Raw genomic sequence first — 15,466 nt, forward strand, 5'->3', positions numbered from 1 at the left:
AAGGCAGGAAGAAAGGTAATTTTTTAAACTCTAGTCATAAGACATACAGAAAAAAAAACCCCTATATATTTAAAACTTTTTGGTTATTGTAGGTAAAGCATTATAAGAATACTCATTAAGGAGAGAGGAAAAGACGTGACAAGCTGATTGTTCTGGGGGACAGGTTAAGAGGTTGGGGGGAAGTGATTTTTTTGTTTTTTCTTATCCTGAACTCTGGTAACTTTATATATGAGCTGATGAAAAACAATTCTGGACCATCCACTGTACTTTTTGAGAGTTCATTTGTTAGACAAAATATGAGGAAATATGGTCTATTTTATCACTTTTTTTTGTTTCTAAATGGCTATTTAAATACAGATAACAGTACATACATGACAAACTGGAAGGGCAGGTTCTGCCACACTGCCAAATCACCTGTTACCTGATATCTCCTCTTGGAACCAGCAATGCAGTAAGGCGTAACACAGTTGGAAACGTACCCAAGCTGGGCCCCTAAGTGCAAGAAGTAGCCCTCGTGTTAAGAACTGTGAAGGTCAGGACAAATCACTACTTGACATATGCCACTCACATAACTTCAGAAATGAGTAGAAAAAAGAACCCCAGACAAAAGGGAATAGAAGTCAAGTCAAAGTGAAGGCACACTGACTTTTATAGTTAAGTTTTCTTACAAGTTATATAAATCAAGCCAAGAAATGTAAAATATGACTGTGCACCCGTTTTATCTGTGCAGTTTAAATAGGTAGTTTTACCTTGATCAAGATTTCCACACTTGATTTCTGGCAAAAAAAAAAAAAAAAAAGGGAACACCCTTTTTCATGTGGTATATGCCATTTTCTTAAAACAATGTATATTTCTCATTAACACTGTTTGCTTTTTAGGTGGTTATTCTATTTGCACAAATAGAACTGTATGGATAATTAATGTAAACCTGTACCATAAATCTTCTAAATTGTATGAATGATCATTATAAACAAATGTGCTTAGCACCTATTTTGTTGATAACCCATTGCCTCTCAGAATCTGCCTTTTCCTAAGACAACTGTTTAGGTTACCTCTCCCGATTTCGTATTCTGGCCACCAAAATAAAAGTTTTCAATAGTAACAAAATTAGATGTCCTTTCAGGACTGAAGGAAGTTGAGTGATGTATAAAAACATTCACCCAGAAACCAGGCTTCTGGGCCTAGAGTCCTTAAGTGACTAGTGAAAGTGATTGAAAGGTTCCAGTGTTTCCCATTGCAGGAAATTACTTAACCTCTTAGAGCCTTCTTTTCCTTCTTATAATATTAGGGCATTATATAATTATAAAAGTAGCTATGGTTTCTAAATCCCTCCCTGCTCTAAAAATACATAATTCAAAGCTGCTAAAAATAAATACTTTTAAAATTGGCTGTGACATATGTGACATACATATATATACAGAGTTTCACTGTGACAAGGGGAAGGGCTATACAATGTTTTGTAGCAGACATTTACAGTGCATCGGTATCAAGACGCTTTTGTTCCTGAAAAAAATGTTTCAGGGTGGCATTCACTCTGCAGGGAAAGTTCTGGGAAGCCTCCAGGCACTTCAGTGGAAATACAGGGCAGTGTTTTGGGGGACCACATCACAGCTCAACTGGGGACCCAGCGGAACTTGTAACCCCCATTGGCTGTTCTGATGGTGAAGGCATTGCCCTGGGGGAAGGCGAGGGTTCGGATGGTGCTGTGGCTGCGGATGGGGGTGCTGAAGGAGCGGCCCTCCTCCAGCTCACTGTGGCTCAGGTTCAACGCGCTCCTGCTGCAGTCGGTGTGCAGCCCCCGGAAGGTGCCGTGCAGGTTCCCGGGCCTGGTGTCCGTGTTCGCGGGCTCTGGCTGCAGTCGGGGCCGCTTGTGTTCGCGGCTCTGCAGGGCTTCATCGCAGCGCTCGGAAATCTCCCTCAGGATGGCGTCCACTTCCGCGCAATCCTGCCCCGCAGCGCTGACCAACTCCTCCAGGCTCCTTTTGGCCTTTGCCTTGAGCAGGAAGGGCTCGGCCGCCGCCCCACAATCCCGGGACTGTGTGATCATCAGCTTCTACGAAAGATGGGGAAGAGCGCCGCCCTGGGGCCTGCCGGACCCCCTGGGTTTGGGGCGTGCAAAAGGTGACCTGGGCACGCTACGCACCACGCACCCAGCGGTCCTCTCCTCTCCGGGGCCCCCACCAGGTCCCAATGCTGGGCGCAGGGTTGGGGGCGGGGATGCACTGAACAGTTCAGTTCCGACGTGCTGCAGTTCCCACACGCCCGCGCCCCACTTACATCCAGCACCGAGGCCAGGTGCCGGGTTCGGCTGGCAAGTTCCTTCAGCTGCACGTTCCGCTCCTTGAGCGAGGCGATCTCCTCCTGTTTCTGGGTCAGCGTCACGTGCAGCTGCAGGATGAGACCCAAACATTCAGGGGTAGGCACTGTGCTGGGTCGCGTCTGCATATCTGGCATGAATCAAACCCAGATCCTGAGGTCTCATCAGAAACTGGGGACGCACAGGCATTTACGCTAGTGAGAATAATAATCAATTTATTATTTTTTTATAACAAAGCACTTGGACAAAATTTATCTCCATTAATCCTCAGTGTAGCGTGCTGATAAAGAGTACTGACTTGGGCAACAGGCAGATCTACGTTCTGTTACTGAGGTTCAACAATCCTACGTCTCAATATCCTTGTAAAACGGGGCTAGTAAGAGTATCTAGTTCAACGATTGTGAGCATTAAGTGAGAAGAGGAAGTATAAATTGGTAAGTCCAGGGCCAGGCACATAGAAAAAGCCTTCAATAAATATTGGCGTCCCTATTAAAAATCTGGCAGGCACTGTGCAATATATGTATGCAACACAACTGCACTTGTACCCCTAAATCCCCCCAAATAAAACATTTTTTAAAAATAAATAAAATGGCCAGGTGCAGTGACTCATGCCTATAATCTCAGCATTTTGGGAGGTTGAGGCGGATGGATCACCTGAGGTCGGGAGTTCAAGACCAGCGTGGCCAACATGGTGAAACCCCGTCTCTATTAAAAATACAAAAATTAGCCAGGTGTGGGGGGCACGCGCCTGTAATCCAGCTACTTGGGAGGCTGAGGTACGAGAATCGCTTGGGCCTGGGAGGCGGAGGTTGTAATGAGCCAAGATTGAGCCTCTGAGCTCCAGCCTGGGTGACCGAGTGAGACTCTGTCTCAAAAATAAATGAATGAATAAATATTAATTTAAAAATAAAATAAAAATCGGGTGGGGTAGAATTATTCCCACTTAGTGAATTTGGAAACAGGTGGAGCCACCGGAACAATGGCAGCTACGTGAACCACCAGTCAGTCCACTGGTTCCGACTCACAGGACCTCATCCTTGCCCTTGCAAACCCAACTTCTACCCTCTATATCCTGTCCCTGCCACAGGATTCCTGGTCGCCACGCCAGTGTCCCTACTTGATTATTTTCAACGAGCGCGTCTCCCAACGCTCTCTGGTTCTGGTCCGCCACCTCCTTCCAGTACTGCTCAGGCGGAGGCACGTCTGGAGGGCGCAGCGGTGGTGACTGCAGAGCCCGTGGGTCCAGTGGCGGGGAGAGGCAGGCCCCGAATGGTGACATGTCGCAAGGAGAGAAGGGGAAGTCTCCTCTGGCCAGGGTAGGCGACATCATAGAGGATGAGTCTAGAAAAGAGCAGGAGCTGGATTTGCAGCCTCAAACTCATGCCCAGCTAGTTACAGGAGCAAAATGCCACTCTGGGTGTAGGGTTTATGTAGAGATGTTTGTTTATTAAATTAAGCACCCCTTACTCCTAAACGCCTGATTATGAGGCCCTTCCTGATAGCCTGTACATACACAGTAGGTATCCAATATATGCCTGTTAAGTTTACCTGAATTCAATCAAGAAAACTTCCCTGGGCCTGCACACACTCGTCACTCAACCTCCCCTGCCACACCACAGGATAGGGGTCCCTCTCCCAGAACTCACACCGATCCCAGATAAAGCGCTATGTAGATCCAGCAGTTCGACTTCTCAACTGGGGGAGAGAAATGTCCTAAATATGGAAAAGCCTGACTTTTTGATGAGTTGCTGGAGAGTCGTTGACAGTTGGCTGGGTTTACCACCTTGGCGACCACGAAATGTGAACTAGTCTGATTTGGGACTGGGGGACACCCCCGCTGTTATTTAACTGCCAGGAGACTGCACTTGCCTGCAATGAGATCATCCACCGTGTCTCTGAAATCCTGCAGATCGAAGTCCACTTCGGTTTGGAGGGAATGGTTCTGAAATAAACAAGACGTGTACACTAGTTAACGGGTCTGGCGTTAGAAAGCCTTCAATAAATATTGGCGTCCCTAATAAAAATCTGGCAGGCACTATGCAATATATGTATGTAACACAACTGCACTTGTACCCCTAAATCCCCACCAAATAAAACACTTTTTGTGGCGGGTCTGGAACCCTTTCTAGACCGACAGACCTCCTCCAAGGCTCGGCGGCGGTCTGCGCGCACTCCTGTCGGCAGCCCAGTCTCGTATCCGAAAATTCAAGCTCCATCCGAGACAGGGAACCCAGCAGGCTTGCACCTCCACGGTGGGGAGAGGTACTCAAGGAGCGCGACACTGACTCGGGGAAGGGGGCAGCAGTTCGCGGCTCCCGCAGAGCGACTGCGTGGCCGGCGTGGGTCCTTCCGCGGGCGGTGCGGGGGCCCAGCGCCGGCTCCGGGCTGCCGAGTAGCCCGCCACCCTCCAACTAGCTAAGCAGCTGCCTCCGTGAGGCGAGGCGGTTCCCCATGCGCCCGCGAAATTTCACCTCCCACTCAACAGCGACCGGCCACCGAGCCGCCGCTGTAGGAGCAGAGAGCACGTCTTGAACACAGGATCTTTCCACCCAAGACCCGACAGCGTGTAGGGGCCTCTAGAGCAGTAATTTGAGGCCGCGTTTCCCGCCAAGGTTCGGCCTCAGCTAACCGCCCGGCCCCTGCAACCGAGGGGGACGTAAGCTGTGATTCGAGGGGCCAGGGGCATATGGGAAATGCTTCTGTTATGTACACAGCCAGTGTGGCCTCCATTGCTCTTTTCAGTTCCCAAAAAGTTGGGAGAACACTTCTATCATACAGCCGGTGCACCTCCAACATCTTTAACTGTACTCTCCTGGCCTCCTGCAGGGGGTCTGGGTGTGTGAGGGGAAAGGGTGTGTGAGGGGCTGGAGGCATGGGCTTTCTTGTTCCCTTAACTCATGGATATTTAGAGTTGAAAAACGCTTTTACACAGTCTCTCAGTTCATCCTCACACCAGTGTGGGAAGCAGGCGGGGCCTGGGAACTGATTCCTCTTTGAGGAAGAATCTGAAGCTCAGAGAGTTATCCAGTCACCCAGCTCTGAAGTAGTGGAATGGGGCCTCCTGCCCCCATACTTCATTTCCTTTAGCTTTTCTCTCTTTTTAGGAAAGCTGGCTTTCACTGAAGACAGCACTAGGAAGGGGACAGGAGTCTCAAGGGCCCTGGTGTGAGAAGATGCATCCAATAGCCCACCAGAAAGACTTGTTATACTGAATGCACTGTTGATTCATTCCTTTGTGCTCATCATACTGTTGTCCCAAAAGCCCTTCTTTACTGTTCAAATACTTCTGGGAAAAGGAACTTACTCTGTCCCTAACTTCAAAAAATGTACAAGTATCAGTTTTCCCTTGGGAGAAAAGACTCAAGCAGGGAGGCCTCTAGCACCTCTGCCACTAGTTGGACGCTGAGACTATAAGGGAAAGGAGATGAGAAAGGAAGGACTGAGGGCCCCAGACAAGTCCTGGAGCATGAGTTCTGCCCTGGCTGAAGGGGCTCATTCTTCAAGAACTGGAAGGTCTCCTCCTCAGTAGGGATTTGAGAAAAGTCTCATGAGAAGACTGGAGGCCAACTCAGGAATTGGGGCCCTGGAAATGCTACCTGTTATACCAATCCAGGTTTTGGCCCATTCTGAACCTCAAACATTTCTAGAGCACTTCCTCTCTCTGTCCACCTTCCCCAGCAGGAAAGGAATGGGGAAATGTGATCTGAGTGTCCCAGGGGTCTCCCCAAGTATTCCTCCCTTAGGGGCCTCTTTCCTCTGAACCAGCTCTGTCTTTCCCAGGAAAAATCCTGGATTTTTTGGTCCATCTGATGTGAGCTCTGTCCTTGAAACTTCGAGGCTGGGCATAGTGGCTCACGCCTGTAATCTCAGCACTTTGGGGGGCTGAGGCAGGCAGATTGCTTGAGCACAGGAGTTCAAGACCAGCTTGGGTGACATGGCGAATCCCCATCTGTACAAAAAGTACAAACAAACAAACAAACCAAAAACTAGCTGGCTGTGGTGGTGTGCACTTGTAGTCCTGGCTACTTGGGAAGCTGAGGTGGGAGGATCGCTGAGCCTGGGAGGTCCAGGTTACAGTGAGCCATGATCATGTCACTGCACTCTAGCCTGGGTGACAGAGTGAGATCTTGTCTCAAAAAAAGAAAAAGAAAATAAACAAAATGAAACTTTGAATTCTACCTCCCCAATTAGATAAATCTGGCATTTCTCCAACTAAAAAAGCCAGAAAAAAATTACTAACAAAGAGCATGATGCCAAATTTAAAATCTGTATACTTAGACAAACATTCAATGAGAGCTGCTTGGGCTTTCTTACTTGCACAATAAACATGTTGGGGTAAGGGAGTGACCTAGGCCTCTGGGTCAGTTGGAAAATGCTCAGGCATTATCTTTCCTTATTTAATCATCCAGATCTAAAAAGAACAATTAAATGCCCTCTACAGTGCAATGCCCACTCCCAACTCTTGCCTTAACAATCTCTGCTCTTAGCAGCCACCTAAACTGAGTCTCTCTAGGCTCTATCTCAAGGTTCTAGGAAGCTCTTAGAGGAGGGCTGAGAAGTTTTGCTCCACCACTACTCCCAGTTCTGGGAGGTGGTCAGGTCTTTGTAGAGTTCTGTACTGGGCCTGTCTGCAGACCCCAGACCTATTGCCAAGAAGCTGGAACTGGCACTTTTCCTGGGGGTTGTATCTGTTTAAGACCTCCTGTCCATCTGGGCACTTCATGTCCTACCCATGAGCCAGGCTTCTGGCCTCCCAGACACCATTCTGGGAGACTCCCTTCTCTGCCTGGGAAGCGTCAGCACCAGCAAGTGTGGAAGTGGGATGGGAGTGAGAAGACAGGTTTGGGGGGAAAGAAAATAGTCAAGTGCCTTTTTGCCCCATCATGGCAAGTGACTAGAGCTTTTGAAGGGCTGAACAGGACTTTGAAAAGTGCCCAATTGCTGAAGGACCATCTCTGCAGAGAGGAACATTTTCTGCAAGATTACTTCCAGAGTCCTTTGTCCTTCCTGCTTCTTCCAACTGCAAATTCTCTTGCTCTTTTCCAGTCTCGATAAAGAAGTTATCCATCAACCTCCACTCTTCTTAGATACCCACGGAATGAAAATGGGTAGGAAGGGGGTGTTGGGAGAACTGATAGGACATGCAACAGGTGCCCAGTGCGCAACTTTGCTCCCACCCACCCGCCTGGTCTCTCTGTGCGCAATCTTGTCACAGCTCCAATGAGTAGATGGGGAGGAGAATGGGAGGGGAGGCCTCCAGGTGAGCCCGACTGTACCAAGTTGGTCAAATCAGCTCCAGTGGATATGTGGCTTTCATAACATACTAGGATGGAAGTAGAAGTTCTGATCTGGGAGACTCAGGTACCTGCACGATGCTTTCCCTCACCAGCTGAATGTGCCTGCGCTCCCGACCCGAGTGGAGCTTTTGGGAAATTAAAACCACCACCCCGAAGGGGGTTTGGGCTTCGTGAAACCCGGAGGCTCCACGAGAAGGGGAGGTACCTGCGAGGCGGCCAGGTCACCACCAGGCGGCGCGTCGGACCCGAGTAGCGAAGAGCAGTCAGCGAGGTCCTGCAGGTCTATGGTGGTGAGGGCTGTGCGGGGAGACCCGGGGACACGCGCCGGGCGGACCTTGAGCCTTTCCGCCAGGTTCGCCGCTAGGACGTCAGAACCCGGGGGAGAGAAGCTCCTCCAAGCCGCGCGCGCTGCACCCTCCCGGCGCGTGGAACCCGAGGGGTACCGTGGGTGCCACGGGGCTCACCTGGCAGCGCGGTGGGCTGGGCCTCCGGGGGATCCTCGTACACCGACACCGGGCTCCCGCCTGTGCATCCGGGGAAGAACTTCCGCGGAGGAGCGAACTGGCCGGGCACACAAACGGTGATCGCGGGTCAGCCCTCGGGGCACTGAGCGCGCAGACCCCGCCCGGCCCGAATCAACCGCCCCACCTTCCTCTCCGGCTTCCCCGGCTTGCAGAGCAGCGCCCGGCCCGGCAATGCCAGCATCCTGTTGGGACAGATGCTGTCGAAGGCCCGGCGGCCGGCCGCGCCGCCTCCGCACGCCTGCATCCTGCCTCTTGCCTCCCGGCGCGGACTGCTCGGAGGCGGCGGCCCGGGCTGGGGCAGCGATCCACACCGTGCACTCCCTTCCGCGCCTGCAGGCTCCGAAGCCAGCCAGAGGTTGGGGCAGGCGCGTGGCCGAGGAGGAGCCGAGAGGCTGCCGAGGAGGTGCGGAGAGACGGCGGGGGAGGGGAAGGACCGCCGCGCGGGAGGGGCGGCTCGCGCCTGAGCGCCAGAGGTGGCGCCTTCAGCCCGGGACAATCTGCGCGCAGGCGGAGGCGTTAAACCCAACCTGGCAACCGCGCTTCCCCCGGGAGCCGCCAGCGCGGGGCCACGGCCCGCCAGCGCCGTTTCGGCTAGCGTTGGCGCCGCCGCCTCCCGGCCGCGCCAGGCGAAGAGAGGGAGAAGGAGGGGTGGGCGAGCGCCGGTCTCCCTCGCTCTAGGTACGGTCTTCCCGCTTACGGACAGCGGGAACCGCAAAGTTAAGGATTCTTATTTCCTTTTCTTCCCACTCCAGCCACAAGGCGCACGAAATAAACATGAAGTGACACCCGCCAGTGCTAGACTCTGGCCTTTGCGCTCCCCTCGGGATTTAGTAAGGATGTAGAATACCGGCAGGGACGCCCCGGAACAACCCCCTTATTACAGAAGCCCCTTCCCTCAAACCTGAACCTTATCCTGGGTCCTGACTCCTGGATTTCCACGTGGTCTCTTTTGGCCTGAGGCCAAGAGCCCCGCCCAGTTCCCCAAACCCCACAAGCTTCTTGGCAGTGGCGCGTGAGCACAGCCTTTAAAAGACCGTCCGTTAAGAAAAAGTGACACTACGAACCCTCCTCCACTTTCTGAAAACGCCACAGTGGACAGTCCCAAAACCCCGAAAACCCTGTTCCTGCCTCTCCTAGTGGCCTCAGCGGCCCATCGCAAGGTTTGGCTGGTCTCTTCGCTGTTGTAGTTGCCATTCCCAACCCGACACCTCTCCAACGAATGGGCATTTTCCTGAGTCGGAGGCATCTCCCAGGGAAGGGCATCCTTAGGCGAAGGACCTTTCTCAGGACCACTCATATTCATCCAGTTTGAACAGTCATCTGAAATTGGAATCTTTGTGTACCCCCCATATTGGGCACCTTGTTTTCCCCTCATACCTAGTAGTAGTAGTTAAAGAGCCTCTAGCAGGAAACAAGATGCCCTAACAGCGGTGGAAGGTAATCCAATGGTAGAGCTGGAATAGACTGAGAGACCCTCTGACCACGAGTAGGTGCAGAAACTGAATTGAGGTGAGGCCAGCCAGCTAGAGTTGGTGTGGTATGGCTGATGGTGAAGAGCTCTGGCTTTAGGGTCAGAGTGCCTGAGGAACCAGGTCCATGAGCCCTAGGTCTTTAAGAAAAAAAAGTTACACTGGTCTCAATAGAGTTGCTGTGAAGATGAGTGAGATTATTTGTGTAAAGTGACTGCTGCTTAGTATGAGTAAATTAGCGATTTTTTAAAAAGCCTTTTCAGCTGTATTTCCAGCTTCCCACAACTTGTTCCTAGCCCTGTCTCCTGTTTCCTCTGGTTCCTGAGTAGCACAACCACCAGCCAGTCCATCTCCATCCCCATCCTCGCCCACTTTCCAGCATTTAAAATGAGTAGGGAAGCTCTTAGCTGAGTTTTGGGGAGATCTCTACACATGCAGATCATCACAAAATTTCCAGGATAGGCCCATTTTCCAAATATTCGTCAATGAGTTCTAAGTTGGAGTAGACAAAAATATGGGCATTGCACATTATCTGTTTTAACAGGAACTGGAATAGCATGATAATGTGACTCCTAGTCTGGATGATTCTGGAACCAGTAACTCATAGCAATCTTGGCTGATTAATGGAGCAGATACTGGTGAAGACAACTCCCCCCAAAGTCACTCTTTTGCCTGGGAGCCAGACCCCAACCCCTTACAACCAAGCAGAGGGCCCTAATAATTTGTGATTTGAAACAGGTGATATGATCTTCCTCCTCCTGTTTCACCATCACAGAGCAGCTTTTACACAAATAGCTTGGTGATCACCACTTCCTTCTTCCACAGCTAAGGAAGAGAAAGTTCCTAGAGAGTTTAGCATAGCAATATGTCAGAAGAGGCATTCAAGGGACGAAGAGTAAGGCACCCTTGGCTCTGAGGATGCCTGGAAGACACACTTTGAGAGAAGTGCAAATAAGTTTCTCTAAATTTGCTTTGAGTTTGCTTTTTTTGTGTGTTTGTCATACATTTTGATTTATTCTAGGTGCAGGGGAACATGACAGATTTCCCCCAAAAAAATTATCACTTTTTTCAACCATATAGAAAATTTGAAAGAACAGTACAATGAACAACCATATGTTCAACCCCACCCAAATGTTATTTTCCCATATTTGCTGTTTCTTTGCTCCAAGTTTTTCTGCATAACTCCTCTCCTCCCATCACTGTGCATGTTACCACTAGCCTTTATTTCTCAAGGGCTTTCTATGTGCTGGGGGACCTGTGCTGGGCGATCAGTATGGACCATCTCATTAGAGCTATACTTCCACCCTACTAAATAGGCTCTATTGATATGCCCATTTTTATAGATGAGACATAGGCATAGATACGTGACTTAAGGTCACCTGGCAAATTGGATACAGAGCCCACTTAGTGAATCACTATACTACCTTATAACAAGTAAACAATCTCATTTAAGCTTCTCAATCTCATTTAGACTTACAACAACCTCAATATCAATTGTAGAGCTCAGAGAGGATATGAAATTTGCTAGAGGTGACAGAGCTGAGATTCAGTGCCTGCATCAGATTCATGACAGTGAGACTGAAGGCAATATGACAGGTGGAGTCAAAACTCCAGCAAGCCTCTCATTTCTCAATTCGGTTTTCTCACATCTGTAACACGATTCCTGTAATGTGACTGTGGTACAGACTGCGCTGGCTCTCCAGATGTGTTCTCTACAGTCCCCAGTGAATGGAGCGCACTGAGTAAATAACTATCTGCCACCTATCTCAGGAAGAGGGTGTTTTGAGAATTACTGGAAACCTGTCAGTGGGGAACATTTAGCAGTGTGGCTAAGAGTGGGACTCTAGACTCAGATCCTGGCTACTCCATTGTTGTTTAATGGTTCTGCGCTCCAGTGTCCTCCTCTGAAAAATGGGATAATAGACTCTGCTCCACAGAGTTGCTGGAAGAATGAAATAACAAATGCTGAACACAGTAGCTACTACATAGTTAATGCTCAATATAGCCATTATGACTATTATGCCGGTTACTTTGGGCTCACATGTAGCAGCAACAGTTGGACCATGTGATTGCAGGGTAAATGGGCTCGACCTGCAATGGCCATGACCACAGTCAAATCCTTGGTTTCCAACATACTCCAGTTGAACCCGGGATTCTCCATGCCTGGATATTGCTTGCTTTTCCCCACCTCTGCTAGTGTGCCTGTGTGGTTCCCAAAAGCTTCCGAGTCCCACATCTGCCTCACCAGCAAGTGCAACCCTCTGGACAGCATAGAGGTTCTCTTCGAGGGTCACAGGACCAAGCCATCAGGTGATCCTGACTCCACTAATCTCTGGAATTCAGTATCTAGGACCTCGCCTGACCTGGTGTTTCCACAGAGATCCCAACTACAGAGTGAACCCAGAGGGAAGGGAAAATCCCGCAAACGTTGCCAACCACCATTCCTGAGCTGAATTCACCTTCCCTCCCCGCAGACAGACACTCGCAGGATTTAGACAAACCACAACTGTTTATTGGGGAAAGACTCCCTCATGTGCTCGCTGCAAAATAAATAAAATACCAGATGCTACTATCGTACACTATTTACAACCTGCAGCTGACCAAGCAGGTCCTGAAGCCTTCTCTGTGGACCCACACTGCACTCTTCTGAGGCTATGGGAGAGGTCCAGCAGCCGGGCCATGTACTAAAAGGAAACGAAGGGTCTGTTTTATTTCGAGCTCGGGGGCAGGCTGCACTTCTCGCAGATCTGAACGGGCAGCATGTGAGTCAAGGAAGTACTGTTTATGGCCACCAGCAGCTGCAACTTGCCCAGGCAGTCCTCCAGCGCCACCTCCGGGTGGTCTCCCAGGCGCAAGTCCACCGGCCGCGGGACCCGCAGCATGCGGTCCGCCAGCGCCAGGCAGCAGATCGCCAGGAGGGAAGGGGAGTAGCTGGTGAAGGCATAGTCGGCCAGACTCAGCTCTGCCACCCCCCGCGCCAGGGCTTGCGCTTCCAGAGCTTCGGAGACCTCAGCCTGCCCCGCCTCCACGCGAGCCTGCGTGAAATGCTCCAGGAAGAAGCTAATGGTGGGCGCACCCAGTCTGAAGTGCAGCTTGTGCAGCACGATGCACTCGAGGTTGCAGAGCTGCTGCCGGGAGAAGGCGCCGCAACACAGGGCCAGAAGCTGCTTCACGCGCGGCGGGTGCACCTCCACCTGCAACACAGGGCGCACTCAACCCAGCCTTGCGGCTTCCCGGGCCCGAGGCCCATCCCAGTGTGAAGCCCGGGACTTTCCCTATCCCTTCCAGAGAGACAGCCGGGGCTCTGCCTCTCCATTGCTTCCACGTAAGTGACCTGGGGCGTACTTCCAGAGCAGTTGATCTAACTACTGTCCAACTAAAAAAAAAGCTTGGGAAATTTTGAAGGCTTTTTCGGAGACTAGACTAGAGGTGCCAAAAGAGCTGTTTGGGACGGATTACAGCTATTAGTCTATTAGGCTATTTCTTTGGGGGCTGAGTGACAGAATTGTTCGTTTGTGGAGGAATTGTTAAGGCTAAGGGATATATGCATATGCAAATATCTGACAAAATGAGTTCTGGGAACCCAGCACTGAATCTTGCGCGCTAGAAAGACGGGCGGCCAGAGAGTGGCGGGGAGTTTGGCTGCGTCCCCAGATGCCGCGTGTACCTGTTTGATGCCCCAGGTACCTGTTTGCAAGCGATGAGCAAGGAGGTGACCCCGAGCAGCTGGAAGCAGTCTGCAGCCACCGGCGTGGTGGTGAGGAAGCGGTCCAGAGTGTTCACCGTCAGGCACAGCGACTCGAAGGAGAGGCCGAATTGGCGGTGCACCGGGATCAGCCAGCTGAGCAGCTTACAGCGGGATTCCGCCGTCACCTGCCGGGAGGGAGAGGGGAGGCGGGCCCGCTGGGCTTAGGGTGGACAGGGACTGTGGGAGGGAAGGAAGGGCCAAGAAGAATCGGGGAGCTTCCCCGGAGAGAGGCAATAAGATTTCAGAAAGAGAAACGCAATGGAAACTGGGAAACGCGTGGGCCGTGCTGAGCCGGAACACTGGGATTGGGACCTGACCCAGAGAGCGTCGTTCACATTACTTCGCGTAATGCGCTCAGCAATTCAAAAGAAGGGGAGGGGTTCCATTTTGCAGATGAAGAAAGAAGCTCAGGGGTGTTAAATAACTTGCCTGAGTTCGGTAGGAGTCCGGACTCAACCTAGAAACGAATTGCTCTCTACCTTGCCCCATTAGCCAGCTTGGGACTTGGGGCAAGTCCCTCAAGCCGTCTACGCCCCCCTTCTATCTGTAAAATGAGGCCGGTGACCCGCCCCTCCACGGCCCTTTCTGCTTCGATTGGGGGCGGGAGCTGGGCTGTCGCGGGCCCAGGCGCTCGGAGGGCCAACCCGGCAGGAGAGGAGACAGCCTGGGAGGAGAGGAAGAGCGGCGGCGGGGAGCTGGCTCTACCAGCACCTCACTTGTGGCTGCCGCGCCAGCGCCTCCCGCGGGTGGAAGTGGCTCTCCTGCGCCTTGCGGAAGGCGTAGCAGCTCTGGCCGTAGTCGCGGAAGGTCTGTAGATCTAGCTGCGCCAAAGGCTGGGCCGGGCCGGGCAGGGGGCTACCGCCCCGCGCCGCAGAGGGGCTGTCTGTGCCGTCTGAGCCGGAGCTGGGGGACTCGAACAGGTCGCAAATGCCGGAGTCTCCCGGGAGCGGGCACGGGTCCAGGGGCTGCAGCGGCTGCTTCCTCTGGAGGCGCGGACGCCTGCTCTTCTTCACGGGGGCGCGGAGGTTCTGGTCGTTGTCCCACCTCCCCGCCCGGGCGGCGGGGCTTGAGGGGCTGGTGGGACAGGGGGTCACCATGATGCGGCCGAGTGGCCGCTTTACTACTTTCAACGCCCGGGCTGCGGCGGGCAGCAGACGCGCCCGCGAAAGTGCGAAGGACGCCGGGCTCAGAGGTTGGCGCGGCCCTAAGTACCCGGCCGGCTCCTTCTCCCTACCACACCCCCGGCCTCTCACTGGCTGAGCCCAGAGCGGCACCGGAGCCGCGATTTTCCGGCTGGAGAACCACTCGCTTCAGGGCGCAGGCAGCGCGTCGCCTCCGCAGCGCGCCAGTGGGAGGGGGAGCTGCAGCGCGCGCCGGGCACCAGCCTTTCGCGCCTGCGTCCCGCGTTACCCGGGCAACCGGAAGCCGGGTCGCTGCGGGAGGCCAGCACGCTGAGTGGGAGTGGGGTTGCGGCGGGCCCAGCCAAGCGGCTCCGCTGCGCAGGATAAAAGATTCTCCCAGGTGGCATCTCCCTGTCCTTGGCCAGATGGTCTCGACACGTGCGCGCACCTCTAACCCAGGTCGGTAATTTTGTAAATGTCTGATCCTGAGTTCCAAAGGAAAGTCTGACTAGAATTCTGTCAACACAGGAAAAGTTTTCTTCAGTGACCCAAACAAGCAATAGTGTTAATTCAGTTGCGTTTGTGGATTTTGTTTCGGTGGCTACCGTAGTAGCCAGTGCCCTTCCTTCCGCCGGCCTCGGGGAGCAGAGCCTCAGCAGGGCAGTCTGTGCTGCGGAATAGATTGGAGCTCTACTAGCCAGCTACGGCGTTCGCGCTCAAAACAAAAAGGAAAACTGCCAGATGAACCTCAGTCGGCAAGCAAGTCTGTAGGCCGTGAAGACTTTCTCCCACACTTTTCACCCCAAGCCAAGTAAGCTGGGGCTGCAACGGTTTAAGAACGTTGGAAAGTTGCATTTCGAGTTTGATCGAATTGCTCACAGCCTGTCCCGTTTTAGGTCATTAGCTTCTGGCCTTCTGCCCCGCCGGCAGCCCAGTCCTTTCTTGTTTTTTCCCTGCTTCCTGCGTCCGCTCCTTCAGGGTGATAAACTC

The 15,466-nt window shown here is 52.3% G+C and overlaps 2 protein-coding genes across 2 annotated transcripts; both read right to left on the reverse strand.

Moving 5' to 3' along the window:
• Positions 1-718: 718 nt before the first annotated feature.
• On the reverse strand, positions 719-8,553 carry MCIDAS (multiciliate differentiation and DNA synthesis associated cell cycle protein). Its single transcript, XM_017874187.1, has 7 exons — positions 8,263-8,553; positions 8,079-8,175; positions 7,820-7,911; positions 4,187-4,259; positions 3,435-3,658; positions 2,278-2,388; positions 719-2,053 (listed from the first exon to the last, which is right to left on the reverse strand). The coding sequence occupies exons 1-7, from the start codon at positions 8,380-8,382 to the stop codon at positions 1,613-1,615; spliced, it is 1,158 nt and encodes a 385-aa protein (XP_017729676.1). The 5' UTR covers positions 8,383-8,553; the 3' UTR covers positions 719-1,612.
• A 3,544-nt stretch (positions 8,554-12,097) lies between these two features.
• Positions 12,098-14,929, reverse strand: CCNO (cyclin O). Its single transcript, XM_017874188.1, has 3 exons — positions 14,072-14,929; positions 13,295-13,480; positions 12,098-12,801 (listed from the first exon to the last, which is right to left on the reverse strand). Exons 1-3 carry the CDS (start codon positions 14,450-14,452, stop codon positions 12,316-12,318), a joined length of 1,053 nt encoding a protein of 350 aa, XP_017729677.1. The 5' UTR covers positions 14,453-14,929; the 3' UTR covers positions 12,098-12,315.
• Between the last annotated feature and the right edge of the window lie 537 nt (positions 14,930-15,466).

Source organism: Rhinopithecus bieti, unplaced genomic scaffold (assembly GCF_001698545.2).
Source record: "Rhinopithecus bieti isolate Rb0 unplaced genomic scaffold, ASM169854v2 scaffold_6513, whole genome shotgun sequence".
Lineage (NCBI taxonomy): Eukaryota > Metazoa > Chordata > Mammalia > Primates > Cercopithecidae > Rhinopithecus > Rhinopithecus bieti.